Source organism: Chanodichthys erythropterus, chromosome 13, assembly GCF_024489055.1.
Source record: "Chanodichthys erythropterus isolate Z2021 chromosome 13, ASM2448905v1, whole genome shotgun sequence".
NCBI classification, from domain to species: domain Eukaryota; kingdom Metazoa; phylum Chordata; class Actinopteri; order Cypriniformes; family Xenocyprididae; genus Chanodichthys; species Chanodichthys erythropterus.
In genome coordinates, this window is record NC_090233.1 from 32,042,050 (window position 1) to 32,058,764 (window position 16,715).

The 16,715-nt window shown below is 36.5% G+C and overlaps 1 protein-coding gene across 2 annotated transcripts in view; it reads right to left on the reverse strand.

The window, feature by feature from the left end:
* The window catches only part of zmat4a (zinc finger, matrin-type 4a), a 114,386-nt gene extending 98,802 nt beyond the window's left edge, over positions 1–15,584 (reverse strand). For both annotated transcript variants that reach the window (XM_067407321.1, XM_067407319.1), the window contains exon 1: positions 15,467–15,584. In XM_067407321.1, the coding sequence (XP_067263422.1) occupies positions 15,467–15,553 (87 nt within the window). In that variant the 5' untranslated portion in view covers positions 15,554–15,584. The remainder of the gene's footprint in view (positions 1–15,466) is intronic.
* Between the last annotated feature and the right edge of the window lie 1,131 nt (positions 15,585–16,715).

The following is a 16,715-nucleotide window of genomic DNA, read 5'->3' on the forward strand; positions in this document are numbered from 1 at the left end:
AAAGGCAACCTTCTCTGACAAACGTCTGTATACGTGCTAAATCCAAAAATACAAGTTTGCACAGTTGTGTCTGAAGTTGCTCTGGGCAACAGATAGGCATTCCAGCAGCATAAGTTTGAAGATATGAGAATAAAACTATAAAAGATAACCCAAGCTGCTGCAGAATAGGGGAGGAAGGGACAGAGAATGAAAAGAGAAGAAATAGAAAGAGGGTGTGGGGAGAGGAGCTCACTCTCCCGCTCTGAGGAAACGGTGCATAAATTCAGCAGAACAAAATAGGCAAAATGCTATCACTGGAGCCCAAGCGCCATTGCTCTGACGAACAAATACACACAGCACACATCTAAGAAACAATTGCATTATTAATCAGTCTGAGGCCTGTTTAGAGGGAGAGAGATGGGGCTTTGAGGAGTTTTCTCCATTTAAACAGTAAAAGTTGTCCATTTTTGCCATGTGATTTAGATTAAAGGAAAACGTAATACAAATTTACCACATTTCCTTTCTTAATCAAATGTCTCTGCCTTTATTTTGCATGATTCAGCAGTCCACGTTTTTTCCATGATCTTTAATCAAAAACTTTCTTTGCCTCTGCTTTGCTGCTGTCAAACAACATGAATCACAGAACAACAAACGAAAAGAACTACACAAATAAAAATAACAGCTAAAATCTCTCTTGATATAAACAAGGAGGTTTATAATAGATTTTCAAACCTTTAAATGCCAAGGGGTCAGTAAGATTGTTTTTAATGTTTTTGAATAAAGTGTCTTTATGCTCACCAAGGCTGCCTTTATTTGATCAAAAGTGCAGTGAAAACAGTAATATCGTGAAATATTATTACAATTTAAAAAAACTTTTCCATTTTAATATATTTTAAAATGTAAAATAATTCCTGTGATGGTAAAGCTACATTTTCAGCCGCCATTACTTCAGTGTCACGTGATACATCAGAAATCTTTCTAAAATTGTAGATTTGGGGCTCAAAAAACATTTAATTTTATTATTGTTGAAAACGGTTGTGTTGTTTAACATTTTTTGTGGAAACCAGGACATTTTCCCCCCAAGATTATTTGATGAATGGCAAGTTAAAAAGAATAGCTTTTTTTTTTTTTTTTTTTTTTAAATAGAATGTTTTTGTAACAGTGTAAAAATGTTTATGGTCACTTTTGGTACGTTTTATGTGCCCTTGCTGAATAAAACTTTTAGGTTCTTTAAAGCAAAAAAAAATAAATAAATGCTACCATCCAGTCTGGGTTTGTAAGTTCTTTTTATTTTTCCTCAGAATTGGTGTTGTTGTAAATGGTGTTTCATGTGGTCTTTAACCAAATCATCATCTTATAGAGCAAGCCGAGTGAATCTTACCATCAAGCAATCAAACTCTATTCCAAACCACACCAACTGCATTAAACCTGAGAGGACAAAATATGATTTTGATTAATACTGTGCATGTGTGCTCACAGTAAGGAGCATGCATGTGGGATGCAGCAGGAAGTGCAGAAAGGGCAGTGCAGCGGGCGGCCCTGACAAATGTTCAGGCTGTCAAAGGTGTGCTGTAATCAGTGGGGGGAGGTACTGAGCTGGACATCAGCTGCTTCAAGGTCTTCCTCTGTCACTTCAGCTGGAAAGTTCCAACACTGCAGATTCACTCTTCAAAACATAAGGAAACTACAGATGTTCCACTCTCAAACCCCATACCAGTTTGGTGCTTTGGCTTCTTTGACCTCACCCTAAGGTCAGAAATTAATATTCAGTACAACAGCACTATTCCTCATATGATATGGCTCAGGTATATTTCATTTGGCTATTTTCTCCAGAGATTTAAAAAAAAAAAAGGAAAAAAAAGCATGCAACCAAGCAAAGAAACATGCTAACCATTTGAGTATGTTTCCAAACCCTGCTGGTGCTGCAAACATGTGCGCACACACATTAGTGCTGGTTGCTGAGTAATGTCCTCATGTCCTACTTGAGCTCATTAGCATTCTGAAGCAACACATCCCAAAGCACAGAGAAAAGCAACTGGAATCACAGGGAGAGAGTCTGTTTGTCCTCTATACTAATAAGAAAAACTACCATAGACAGCAGCAGGCATGTGCACAGATAGACCCCAAGTGGTGCTCAAGCACCTGCCCCTTTGGCCTCAGACTAGATAAGTGCAAGACATTTTTTTTTTAATTTTATTTTCTATTTTAGTTGTTGTTTAAATTTGGCCTGTGGCATCAATTCTTAATTAAGTGTGTGCACGACAAGTTATTCTTAATTCTGTGAGACCGTATGAGCCCCTCCCACTCCCTGACATCCCTTGTCACAGCCACCACAACGCTCAGCAGAGCAGGTGAGCAGCATCCACATCTCCCAGACCTGCCTTCAATGGTGACAGCCAGGTGATGAACATGTTTGCCCTAAACATCCATTTAATACTGTTTGTCACCTCTGTGAAATTAAATTTTTAAAATCTCAAAACAGCCAGCCTAACTTAGGCAATAGCCCTTCATTAATCTTAAAGGTGCAGTAGAACGTGTTTTCAAAAGATGTAATATACGTCTAAGGTGTCCCATGAATGTGTCTGAAGTTTCAGCTCAAAATACCCCATAGATTTTTTTTATTCATTTTTTTTAACTGCCTATTTTGGGGCATCATTAAATATGCGCCGATTCAGGCTGTGGCCCCATTAAAGGTCGGAGGTCGAAATGCAACCTAAATTAATAAAAATTCAAGATATGAATTGCCCTTTTATGTGTTCTTGTATTTTGTGTTTAGCTGAAGCTATATCAGATGAGCAAGAGTGCTATTTTCTTGAATATCAGCACGATTGCAAATGTGGTTTTCATAACAGTTCAAAAAACAATAAGTTCATTAAATAAATTGAGAATTTATAGACACAACATTGTAAATTTTCACTGTTTTTGGTCTTTTGCCAAAGAAAATAGTTGTAAACAAAGCAAAAAAGTTGCGTCTCCGAGCAACACATAGTGGTGTTTCATTCTTGAATGATTTCCTGTTTTTGAATGAATCGGATGAGTCAATGATTCAATGACCCATTCATAGAGTCAGCGGACACTTACTTCTTTCATGAATCAGCCGGTTTGAATGAATTGGTTGAATGAATGATTCACAGTATGATTCACTTATTACGGCGGTTTCAGTTTAATATATTACACTATCATTTCATTTTTCCCAATATTTCATATTTCTATGTCCAAAATGTTATATTTAGAACATTAAAACTCATAACATTATTTAGACAACTGTAATCGCAGTTAGGGATGTCCCGATCACGTTTTTTTGCCATCGAGTCTGAGTCATTTGATTTTGAGTATCTGCCGATACCGAGTCCCGATCCGATACTTCTATAATAGCCTACATAAAAAAGAATAAAGAAGAGCGAAAAAACAGATCCAGGAACAGTGCTTTTCAGGTTTTTCAGGTATCTAACAGTAATCAAATAGTAATCAAATATAAAATATCACTGCATATTATCTTTCCTGTATAAAATAAATAATGATTAATCATTATTGAAGTTACAAAAGCTATTCAGTCAAGAGCAGTGAGTGATTTCTTTGTTATTTGTTGTTTGATTTAACATTAAAAACAGGCAGCAGGAATAGTTTTTTTTCCCTTTAAGATATGCACGATCCAGTAGGCTACATATAGGCCTACTCTTACACATGCGCTGTCTTTTTCGACTAATATACGTTCACTTAAGACATAACCGACTATGTTTGGTAGGATACTTGCTAGGATACTCGCTAGGACGGGCATGTTGACATAATTTTTGTATGAATTTGTCCGCTGAAACGCAAGACGTGAAAGAGAACTCAGTATTTGCGCGCTGACTGGAATAAGCTTGTGCGCGCTTCGGATGAGCGCACACAAATCTTCTCACAGCCCGCGAGCTCTCTTTCGCGTCTTGTTCTTGAAGGTTTAAATCAGCAAGGCTTAAATGAGTTTAGTTTAAACACAGACAGCAACGTGTGCTGTTAAGGTCTCACCCGGGTGATGACGGCGTAAATGACTGGACATTAGAGCAGACGGCACTCGCAGTTAACAGTGACTGTTTTGTCCATGCTTTCTGATTATCGTTGTTGTAACGTTTTGTGCATCCATCGACTGAAACATACATTATCTGAACTCTGTCTGTTTTCCACGTTGCTATTTTAAACAAACCATATTAACCAATAGATGCGTCGTCATTCGAGATGGACCGCGGTGCAAGTGCGTACCGAACCGTAAGTGGAGAACCGTATGGTTCTATTTTTTTTTACTGTTGCACCCCTAATACATATATATCCGAGTCCTGATCGGGAGGTAACGTCCGATTCCGATCGAATCTGAAACCACGTGATCGGGCCCGATTTCCGATCGCGTGGTCGGATCTGGACATCCCTGATCGCAGTGTAAACTTTATTTTTTTATAAATAATTAAGAGGGGTGACCTTTTTTCACTTCAGCACCTACCCCCACAAAATGTCTGTGCAAGGCCCTGGGGAGCAGGTTGTATGGAGAAACAACTCTCATGGTTCTGTGATTAACTTAATGGGGGAAAAAAATAAATAAACAGAATTAAATTAACAATGATATAAAGAAGTTATCAAAGATTCTGCTGTAACCATACAATGAGAGTGTGAAAAGCTTTTCATGTCAGTCTTAATATGCTAGACTGGATTTTAATGAACTTATGCATGAGGGGTCTCGAGCAGGATGTTGTTTGTTAAATTACTACAGCAACTCCAAAACAGTTGTTTTGCTTGTCAAAACTGACTGTGCAGATTATCAATTGGTTTTAACTCTTAAATAAATGATTCAATGATTCAATACACAGTTCAAAAGTTTAGGGTCTGTAAGATTTTTAAAGTTTCTTATGCTTACCAAGGCTGCATTTATTTGATCAAAAATACAGAAAACACACTCAAAAAAATATTTCAGGCTAAACATAAGTTTTATGTAATTGAATTGCATATAAAATTTCCATCCATTTGGATTACATAGTTTTTGCATAAACAAACTAATAAACTTAATGTGATTCATATTTGAAAGTCATATGTAAATGAAATAGGTACGATTTATCTAATAGTATGCCCAGGTTATATAACACTGCTTAGTGTTCATGTGTTTGCACGCTACTGAGTTAAAGTACCATTGAAGCAGTGTCAGAGTTAATGAGATAATGAAGTGATTAATTGAGTGATGATTGACCCTTATTGAAGACACCTGATGATGATAAGCAGAATCACCAAAGGAGAAAATCACATTTTCAAGCCACCATTGTGGAGATGAGTGTTTGCTTTAGTTGGGCTCTTGCTCTATTTCATATTAGATTTTGTTTGGGCTGTTGTAACAGCTAGTCAAGCAAAGAAAAAATAAGATCAGGTTGTTTTGGTTATGTTTACACAATCATTATTTGTGTGAATAACTGAACTAAGTTAGAGCTCAATCTCTGAGTTAAATTTACATGGTTGATTACAGCAAAACTGTGACTCAATATAATCCAAAGTTATTCTCAAAAGTTGTTCTGAATAAAAAAAATAAAAAGCTTTCTTTAAGGCTCACACAGACATCAAGAATCAGCCTGTGAATCTCAATGACGGTGACAAGCAACATATTCTGATAAACAGATCAACTCTGAACATCAGAAAACAAGCTACTAAAAAGTCGCATAAAAACAGAAAAAAAAAATATAGTGACAATAAAAGGAAATTACTAAGACAATTCAGCTCATAATTTATTCATGCAGCAATGCATGATGGGAGCCATGGATGAATTTTGATTGGTGGCTCCCAGAATGCACTGCAACATGCTTTTTGATGGTCACCACTGTTGAGATTCACAGACTGATTCTTGATGTCTGTGTCTCTAAATGCATTTTTTTTTTTTTTATCAGAACTTTTGAGACTTTTCAGATTATATTGATAAAGCTGATCTTCTGCTGTAGAATCACAGTTCTGCTGTAATCAATAATGTAAATTTAACTCAGAGATTGGGCTCTAAATGAGTTCAGTGATTCAGATCAAATAATGATTATGTGAGAACATAACCAACACCACCTGATCATCTTTTTTCTTTGCTTGACTAGCTGTTACAACAGTCCAAACAAAATCTAATATGAAATAGATCAAGAGCCCAACTAAAGCAAACACTCATCTCCACGATGGTGGCCCAAAAAATGTGATTCTGCTTATCATCATCAGGTGTCTTCAATAAGGGTCAATCATCACTCAATCACGTCATTATCTCATTAACTCTGACACTGCTTCAATGGTACTTTAACTCAGTAGTGCGCAAACACATGGACACAAAGCAGTGTTATATAACCTGGGCATACTATTAGATAAATCGTACCTATTTAATTTACATATGACTTTCAAATATGAATCACATGAAGTTTATTAGTTTGTTTATGTAAAAACTATGTAATCCAAATGGATGGAAATTTTATATGTAATTCAATTACATAAAACTTATGTTTTGCCTGAAATATTTTTTTGAGTACAGTAATATTGTGAAATATTTGTTTTCTTAAAATCTTTTCAAGAGCAGACAGAAACATATTAAGATCACTATAAAGATGGATTTAAAATTAAAGAGTATAAAGTCACTTATCAAAACAATGTTTCATGAAACAAGAACTTGGTAACACTTTACAAAAGTTAAGTTCAGAACATTCCTTAAGGAGGTCTATAAGCAGAAAAAGCAAACAAAAGGAGATTTGTTCCCTTTTCCCTAAACAAAATAACAAACCCCGAGCAGCTCTTACTGCATAAACAGGAGTGACAGAAGAAGATGTCTCAAGAAAATAAGATAAATAATGTAAAAGAGAGAAAAGAGAGCCTTGCAGTGCTCAGTGTCTGCCTGTTCTCATCTGCTAATCTTTCTAATGTTGTGTTGTATTCACACAGTTGTTTAGTCTCCCTGACAGTGCTTTGAAACTACCCTTGGAGTGCTAATGGATAATTCAGAACCTGTGTACAATATGTGCCGAGATAAATAATGAGAGGAAAAACGATGCTGCTTGACTTCTCACCAACTCCAGAAACAGCTTCACATGCCAAATGCTGGGTGGGTCGGGTCCACTCCTGACCTCCAAAGGTTTTCAAAATAAAGCGACAGAGGAGATTCTTTTACACAGCAGATGTTTCAATGCACAAGAACAAAGTACCTCTCTCTTTGCCAGACTCATTAATTTTGGATGCTTCATGGACATGGGCTGTTATGTGGATATAGTACAAAATGCTTTTTCCACCATCCTAGAGAAGACAGTGGTGTTATGTGTCCAGGGGATGTGGAAAACATCTGCTGTCATTTGCAGAGGAGCAAGGAGATGTGATAGAATTTACTGAAGCATGATGAAGGAAAGCGACCTGTTCCTGACAGCGGATAATAAATTTGTCACGGTGTGTGATTATCATGGAGCAAATTAAGATGGCTTTATGTAATAATGTGGCCATGCTACAATAACCCACCATCTAACTAATTAGATGCGGTGTTGGTGAGCTGGACCTGCTTGCAATCAACTAACAATAGAAACGATCACACGTCTGACATTTTAAGTGGCATCTAGATTTAGTACAAAACATACCAGTTAATGTGGTATCTTGAGAAATTATCCATTTATTTCCCTCTTCACCTTTGCAAATGTACACAGTTCAATGTCAGTTCATTTCTCAGAGCAAAAACATTGCTCATTGCTTCTTCCCTGTGGCTAGCTGAAGGTCAAACATCATTATCCTGTTCTATCACTCTAATTGGAAGGTGTGCAACAATCAGATGGGCCTCATGTGAGCAAAAGAAACAAAACCAGAGAGACAGGAGGTGTGTGACCCTCAGAGGGCCCTCTGAGGGTCAAACAGTGCTGCAGGGTGTCTGCCAATTATTGCTGGATCTCAATATTTGTAAAATAATTTTGAAAATTAAAAAAAGTAAAAAATAAAAATCTGCCAGAATTTGAATATCAGTGAATCCCTACTATACACAGGCAGTGGTTCTCAACCAGGGGGGCTGAAGAAACTTCCAGGAGGACTGATTTAAATTGAAATTAAGTTCTGTCAACTTTTAGGGCTCTAACAACTCTCGGAGTGTTTGGCATGGTAATGGGTATGACAATGTTGATATGTTTGTTCTTGGCGGAATAGATCTACTATGCTGCTGCTGCTTTTATTGCAGGTTGAGTTAAAGGACCTATTAGCCTGCCCATTAGAGTTTCATGCCAGAACTCTGTATTTTAAAATATGATTTAGGCCTAGAAGTAATGTAAATCTGAGCAGGATGTTGTTTGTTAAATTATACAGAAACTCTAAAACAGCCGTTTTGCTTGTCAAAACTGACAGATTGTCAATAGGTTGCAGATTGTCCGTTGGTTTTAACCCTTTAATAATTTGAATGATTCAATGACTAACACTGTGATTTATTTATTTTATTTATTTATTTTTTTTTTTTTCAGTTTAATCTGTTAAAAATATTTAACTATTGGCTGCACTACAGACCATGCCAACATTCATTCAAGTGCTATTAAACCACTAAAACGTGATAAGACAGGCGAAAAAAGAACTCCAGGGCTGCTGCACAATTTTAATATCAAATTTAAGACTTTTAAGACGTGAAGAAATGAAAATGCCATACACACAAAGAACAAACTTACCCAATCTTAAAATACATTGTATTCAGGGCCCCTCAGTATTTTTCAGGAGGTGTGAATAATAAATGTTGTAAAATAATTGCCTAATAAGAACTCTTACTTTTGTAAGATTATCCACCGCAATGTCAAAATATTAGACATGACTAATCAAATCAAAGTAGTAGTAAATCAAAGCCGACCTACTTTGATTTGATTGGTCATGTCAAATATTTTGACATTGCGGTGATAGACAGCTATCTGTGCAGCACAAAAGTAAGAGTTCTTATTAGGCAATTATTTTACAACATTTATTATTTACACCTCCTGAAAAATACTGAGGGGCCCTGAATACAATGTATTTTAAGATTGGGTATGTTTGTTCTTTGTGTGTATGGCATTTTCATTTCTTCAGGTCTTAAAAGTCTTAAATTTGATATTAAAATTGTGCAGCAGCCCTGGAGTTCTTTTTTCGCCTGTCTTATCACGTTTTAGTGGTTTAATAGCACTTGAATGGTTAACAGAAAACAGTTATTTTAAATTGTAATAATATTTCACAATATTACTGTTTTTACTGTATTTTTAATTAAATAAATGTAGCCTTGGTGAGCAGACGAAACTTCTTTTAAAAACATTAAAAATCTTAGTGGTTCCAAACTTTTGGACTGTACTGTATGGCAGCTTTTTTATAATAGAAATGTTAAACGACTGACAGAAATATTTAGGCAGGCAAGCTAATAAACTTAATTTCACTATTTTTTGTTGAAAATATAGGCTATAATTTACATGATTCATTGTAATTTGTAACTATCAATGTGCCGAGACAAGACACATTAGTGAAGCCATTCATTAGAAAAAGTTCTTAGTGTTGAGTCAATATTTTTGTTTTTTAGCTAGTTAACAGTAATACTTAATAGGGGTGTGACAATATATCACAGTACGATATTTCGCGATGCAAAAATTTTACGATGTATCGTAGAGTGATGCCGATATTTTTACGGTATGACGGCAGTCTAATCTTATTGGTTGAGCTGCTGATGTGACCTACTCTGCAACACGGAGGTGGCAGTGAGAGAAGCCGGGTTGTCACCGCATATTAAGGGTGTGTCTCAATCAGCTCTCTAGTTCAGTAGGTGTTTCGCGCACACATTGAATCTTGCAAGCAGGTGTAAACGTCTCACGTCAGTCTCTTGCTTGGTCGCGTGAGAAAAGTCATGGCTTTCTTTCACCGCAGTGCCACAGCAACAGCTGTGCTCATAGAGAAGCAAAAGATGCTTGCGACGCTTTGCTTTAAGAAGTTAGGGGCCGTTCACATATTGCTTCTTTTCCACGTGCAAGTCAGTTATTTCAAATGTAGCAATGCGGCAGGCGCGCTCATAGTGGAAGCAACGTGGTTGTGACATGTATGCGCTGCGTTTTCCAGGCGTATCAAAATTAAAAATTCTCAACTTTTCAGAATGCGCACCACAGGCCATGTGACAAGAACCAACTGGTCAGATTTGGCCTTTCTGTAACAAAACATCAAAATCTCAGCCGAACAGCTGATCATTGCTGTACAGGGTGCTTTTTATATCTAATATATTAAAGGTGCCCTAGAACTTTTTTTAAAAAGATGTAATATAAGTCTAAGGTGTCCCCTAAATGTGTCTGTGAAGTTTCAGCTCAAAATACCCCATAGATTTTTTTTTTATTAATTTTTTTAACTGCCTATTTTGGGGCATCATTATAAATGAGCCGATTCAGGGTGTATGGCCCTTTAATTCTGGTGCCCCATGCCCCAAGAGCTTGCGCTTGCCTTAAACAACATAAAAAAAGTTCAAACAGCTAATATAACCCTCAAAATGGATCTTTACAAAGTGTTCGTCATGCAGCATGTCTAATCGCGTAAGTAAAGTGTTTATTTTGATGTTTACATTGATTCTGAATGAGTTTGAGGCCATGCTCTGTGGCTAACGGCTAATGCTACGCTGTTGGAGAGATTTATAAAGAATGAAGTTGTGTTTATGAATTATACAGACTGCAAGTGTTTAAAAATGAAAATAGTGACGGCTCTTGTCTCCGTGAATAGCGTAAGAAACGATGGTAACTTTAACCACATTTAACAGTACATTAGCAACATGCTAACGAAACATTTAGAAAGACAATTTACAAATATCACTAAAAATATCATGTTATCATGAATCATGTCAGTTATTATCGCTCCATCTGCCATTTTTCGCTATTGTTCTTGCTTGCTTACCTAGTCTGTTGATTCAGCTCTGCATAGATCCAGACGTTAATGCCTGCCCTTGTCTAATGCCTTTAATAATGTTGGGAACATGGGCTGGCATATGCAAATATTCGGGGCGTACACCCCGACTGTTATGTAACAGTCTGTGTTATGTTGAGATTCGCCTGTTCTTCGGAGGTCTTTTAAACAAATGAGATTTATATGAGGAGGAAACAACAGAGTTTGAGACTCACTGTATGTCATTTTCATGTACTGAACTCTTGTTATTTAACTATGCTGAGGTAAATTCAATTTTTGAATCTAGGGCACCTTTAATAAATAGGCATTATACTTATTGTTCAACAGAATTTCACGAAGAATGTTTGCTTTAAGTTATGAGAGAATAAGTGTTTTAAAATTTGCATTGCTAAACAAACATTTTTTTTTAACATTTTATTTTTTTCAATATAAATTCAGAAATATTGTTTATCACTTATTCATAAATATTGTTTATCACTTATTGTTTATCAGAATATGTTATTAAGTGTCAACGTAATAATCAACGTATATTATCCGTCAATGTTTATGGATAATTGCTGCAAATATAGCTACAGCGGTCTGTCCTGCTTAAAATCATTCAAACTGGTCGACAGCGCGGATTTGTTTGGAACTATTGAGAGCTACACAAACCATGTGACAGCATGGCGGCGAGATCAAAGAGTGTCGCAACTCTCATATTTAAAGGGTCTGATTCAAGCCAAAGGCTAATCATATCAGTTACCGTTATGTGTTGACTTTTACTCAAATTTTGAACGGATTATATATAGCCTAGAAAGTGCGCAAAGACAGCTCCCTTTTATAATCACTAAAAAGCTGTCACTCATCTCAGTTCGTGATCTCACAAAGTTTCGTTATAATCGATGAAGTTGTCAGCACTGCACAATGATTCTCTTATTTACATTGTGTATTTAATGAGGATTCGCGAGTGTGCAGAACTCAGCACTGAACAAAAACTCTGGCGTTTTAACCGGTGAGTGGATTCTGACAAAATCAAAGACCTGAATGATAACCAGACATGGTCTGTGATTGGCTACATTGCACCCCTGAACCAATCCTGCCTGCATAATTCGCTCTTCCTCTTCGCACGTCCTGATTTTGCAGTTAGACATGTTCCTGGGTGGAATTTGCATATTCATGGATCTGCATATACTAAATGAAGCAAGGGTGAAATTAACAATTAAATATGTTTCAAGGGATAAAATTATTGACTGCAGGGGGACTTTAAGATTTCTGAAATAATTTTATTATGCTCACCAAGGCAGCATTTATTTGATAAAAAAAGAAAAGTAAAACAGTATTGTGAAATATTACAATTTAAAATAACTTTTCTATTAATATGCATTTTATAAATGTAATTAATTTCTGTGATGGCAAAGCTGAATTTTTATATTTTATAACAGTGATATATTTTGTTCAGGATACACACATAAGAAATGTCTTACAGAGGCATAACAAACACACACAATCATCCTCGAACTGGACTGAAATTTAAACTGTGCTTTTGCAATAAAATGTATTATCATACAACAGTGTGACTTGAATCTTTGTCCAATTTCTACTACATAATATGGAAACATCATTCTAATGCGGTAATGTAACTGAGGTGGAAGAGCACATAACTCTCTCGCACCTAAGCTATGAATAAGCCTATAGCCCTAAGCTAGAGAAAATAATGGTAAAATGTGCCTTTTTAATTCTACACAAATCTTATTTTGCATTATTTACTTGTTCATTGGACTACAGTTCAGAGCATGTACTCCAAGGTTCTCAACCGACAATACATTTACTGGGTATAAGGACAAAAAACGACCTTGAATGCCGCCACTGGTTATGCACTGTGCCATTTAATTTGGAGCTACCTTTTTGCACCTTTAATATCTGCAGGGTGCTTTCAAAGCCAGCTAAGAATATCCACGCTAAACCAAATGACAAACATGTCTTAAGCACAGTAGGGCCTTTATGTGGAATATGTATTATAAATTAGATTAAATGAGAAAACTAATTTTTTTCATCACACTAGGACTCCATGGACTTAGGTTCAAATAAAGGACACTTCCTCATTCCTTCAAACCTAATAACCCTTACAGCCGATAAACAACTTAAGACAACAAGCAGTATATTTGACATATTTTCTGCCATTTTTTTAAATAAATGACTAGATAACACCATATTTTCAGTAAATAAGAACTCATCTGGTACTTTATGAGCATAGCTAGTATTACTGTAAGTCTTGCTGTAAATACTGCTGAGAGTCTAAACCTCAGCTCTGCTATATAATTCCTTTGAGCAGAAATGGAGATAGATGGAGAAAGATAATATCATATCATATCCCTGGGCTTTGGCAAGGCATTTTCCTCTACATAAGCTTCTCCATAAGTGTGGGCGTTGTCCCTCCCATTGGAAAAACAGTATTGTAGAGGCAATGGGCTGTCACTTCTGGCTTAGACGTCCTGGGAGGCGAATTATGATGCTCTGGTTATGGAGAGAGTAGATTTTTTTTTTAATCACAATTATTGTGATTTTATCACTCAGTAAACAAACTCTGAAGTATAAAGCAGCCTATTACTGTGGATAGGACGGTCCACAAAAATGAACCTCAACAGAAAATGCATCTGTAGGGTTAGGCAAGCTTTGCACAGGAGTCAGTGATAAAAAAAGGATCCAACCAGAGGTCATTCTGAGACTAGGTGACTCTACACTAACAGAGCCACCTTGTGGTGCATGGATGAACATTTTCTCTGACAATTTTAACCAACCTCCCACCCAAAGCTATGCAATTTCATTGCCCCCAATACTGAGAAAATAGCTCAATTTTAAAAACATGGCATGAGACAGGGAAGCACACATGTGAATGCTGACAGGAAATAATGCTCAAATAAGCAATATGAAGTTGTTCTTGTTTTTGTACCCTTATTGCTGAAAAGCACATTACACCAGGACGGTTCGGACTATGATGTGTCTATAATGCATGAATGCGATAAAAGTGATGCTGTTATATCTGGTATTCCTCTCTCTTTATACTGTTTTCTATTGGCTAGCTCGAAGGCAAAGAATATCAATTCATAAACACACCATAATAACAGAAATTAAAGATGAGCCGATTTTCTCTGCACAGGAAAAACAGTGTCAAGAGAACATCAATAATTCACATGTTACTCTCACTCTACTCTCTCCTAACAACTGCTTATTAGCTAAGCTTGGTAGACAGTACAGCAATGAATAGCTAAAAATGAAAATTAATTAATGTATTTTTCATCCATAACTCTAATGCTAGAATTTAATAGAATATAGTAGTCCAGTTTAAACTAAAGGAATGAGATCTGGCTCTTCACTGACTACAGCAAATATCAACTGAAGTCTTGAGCAAAGTACACATCCAGGGTTAAACAAGAGGGAAGCCACTTATTACGAACAGACATCTGCTTTTGTGTCACGTATTTGCACTCCAAGGAATATGAAAGCGAAAATGTAATGCCATGCCATTGTTCCACAAAAAGATGATCTAAGCAGCACCTGGAGGAGAAATTTTCAAAGGCTATAAATAAAAGAATGAATAGTTAAATACATGTACAATGAAAATGTCTGCATATGCATTATTAGTACAATAACTAGAGAAAATAACTAAAATGTGAGCATAACGCTTTCATGGAAAAAGAAACTTACAAAGGCTGCAAAAATAAAAAATAAAAGTTCATGAAACATTCCACTTCTTTGTACATTCAGCGTTGTGTACACTGAACACGTACACCGCACACTGCTTAAGCAAGATCATTCAGCCAACAAGGATTATGAAAAACAACTATTCACACCACTTCAAATCTAATTTACTTTGAATAATTGTTGCAATTTGTTTCCTAGTACATAGTAAATCTGTACATTTTAAATGAGAAGTCTAAACCAGTTGGTCTCCCAGTTAGCCAGATATAGGACAGGTAATAATCCAAAATTGCCCAGGGCACAACACTAAATCCTGATATATTCAAGGTTTGACGCTATAACAATCAAACAGCCTGTCTCAGTAAATTACACAGATCACAACAGGTGAAAACGAAGATCAAAGCGCACTTGACTGAAAACTGACACTGTCCGCATCAACAGGGTTCCCGGGACTGTACAGTTATACATAATTGATCGTTTGCAGTAAATGAAACAGCTGTAAGATTGACGAAACCGAGAGCAATCTGTCAACAGTGCCTCGTGCCACCGGTATGTGCTTTTTCAAGGGTCATTCTTGCTTCTTAAATGCAACAAAGCTCACACGAAAATGATACTGTTAAAAATCACTCAAAATTAAACGCAAATGTCATAGCTACTATGAAGTGTATCTACAGTTCCTGTGCCCCTTGTCGTGTAAACATCACAGCACGCGCTACATTCATCGAGCTCGCGTTAAAACTGGCGTTTAGCGTTCAAAAGCGACATGAAATCTGAGAAAGTATAACACTGCCATGCCATTTTAGAGTATGAGATATTTGGTCTGGTAATGTTGCTCATATGTTTGACAAGTATCTCCAATAGTGTCGAGAGAAGGGTTAGTTTAGAGCTGCGCTCATGACCGCGACTTTGACTTTGACTATGATTTTTTAAAACATACCTGTAACTCCAAGCTATAGTCCTCGCAAAAGTGCGTCGGGTACACGGTCAGATGGTGTTGCACTTGGAGTGAGAAGGTGTAATCCATTGACTGTGTGATGTGGGCGCGTGTGTAGAATAGGGGATGCTCGTGTACAGCTGCCTGCGGTCCTTTAGTTCAATTGCAGAGCGTTCTCCGCCCCACAGTCCTCCATTGGCTGGATTGCTGGAGTAGTTTTTTTCTGCAGTAGTGGCTTTACATCAGACACTGAATATGAAAGATCAGAGAGAATATAAAGCTGAATTGATGGATTAAGTCAGAGCTCAACAAGGCAATATATGTATTTTTACAGTATTTTAAAGTGATTCCTTATTATTAAGTATAATACTTTTACATTGCAAAAACGTGCCCCAGAGGTCTATTTGATATATCATATGTGATTGATTATCTTTTAAAGGGTTCGTTCATCCAAAAAAATTAAAGTTCTGTCATTTACTCACCCTCATGTCGTTCCAAACCCGTAAGACTTTCGTTCATCTTCGGAACACAAATAAAGATCTTTTTGATAAAATCAGAAAGCTTTCTGGCCCTCCATAGACAGCAAAGGCAACTGAAAGTTGACGCTTCAAAAAAAAATCTTTAAAAATTTAGAGCAAATTTTCTGAAGAGATTCGATCGCTTTATATGATGAACATATTAAATTTATGCTTTATTCACATATAAGTTATAATACTTTTAGAGTGGAAAAACAGCCCAATCGCATCCCCAAAAAGACAATGCGTCAGTCACAGAGCTCATAATAAAATGAGAATCAACAATGGAGTAGCTTTTCAGAGATGGTGAGAACTGAGTGATTTGAAATGTTGTAAGACGATGCAGAGATGGCGTTTTTATTACTCAAAAGGTGAGTAGGGTATTTTATTGAACAGATAAATAGCCATATGCTGCTCTCTAACAGAGTTAGTTATCTATTGTGAAGGGTCGGTTTATTATGGGTTGTTGTAGCGCTGTGCTGGAATTTTAAAGTACTGTGTAACCGTGTCTACCAAAAGTTACATAGTGTTCCTTGAAATAGTTTTGTCACATTGTATGTTTAGTTAACGGTGCAGTAAGTGATTTCTGAAAATCATTGCTGAACACTTGTTGATATTTAAAATCAACCCAATCAAACACACTCCCTTCATTACTCCACCCCAAAATGCACAAACACGCAATGCAAGAGTGGATGTCTCTTTATCATAGCAGAAGCGAAGCAAAATGAAGAGAAGCA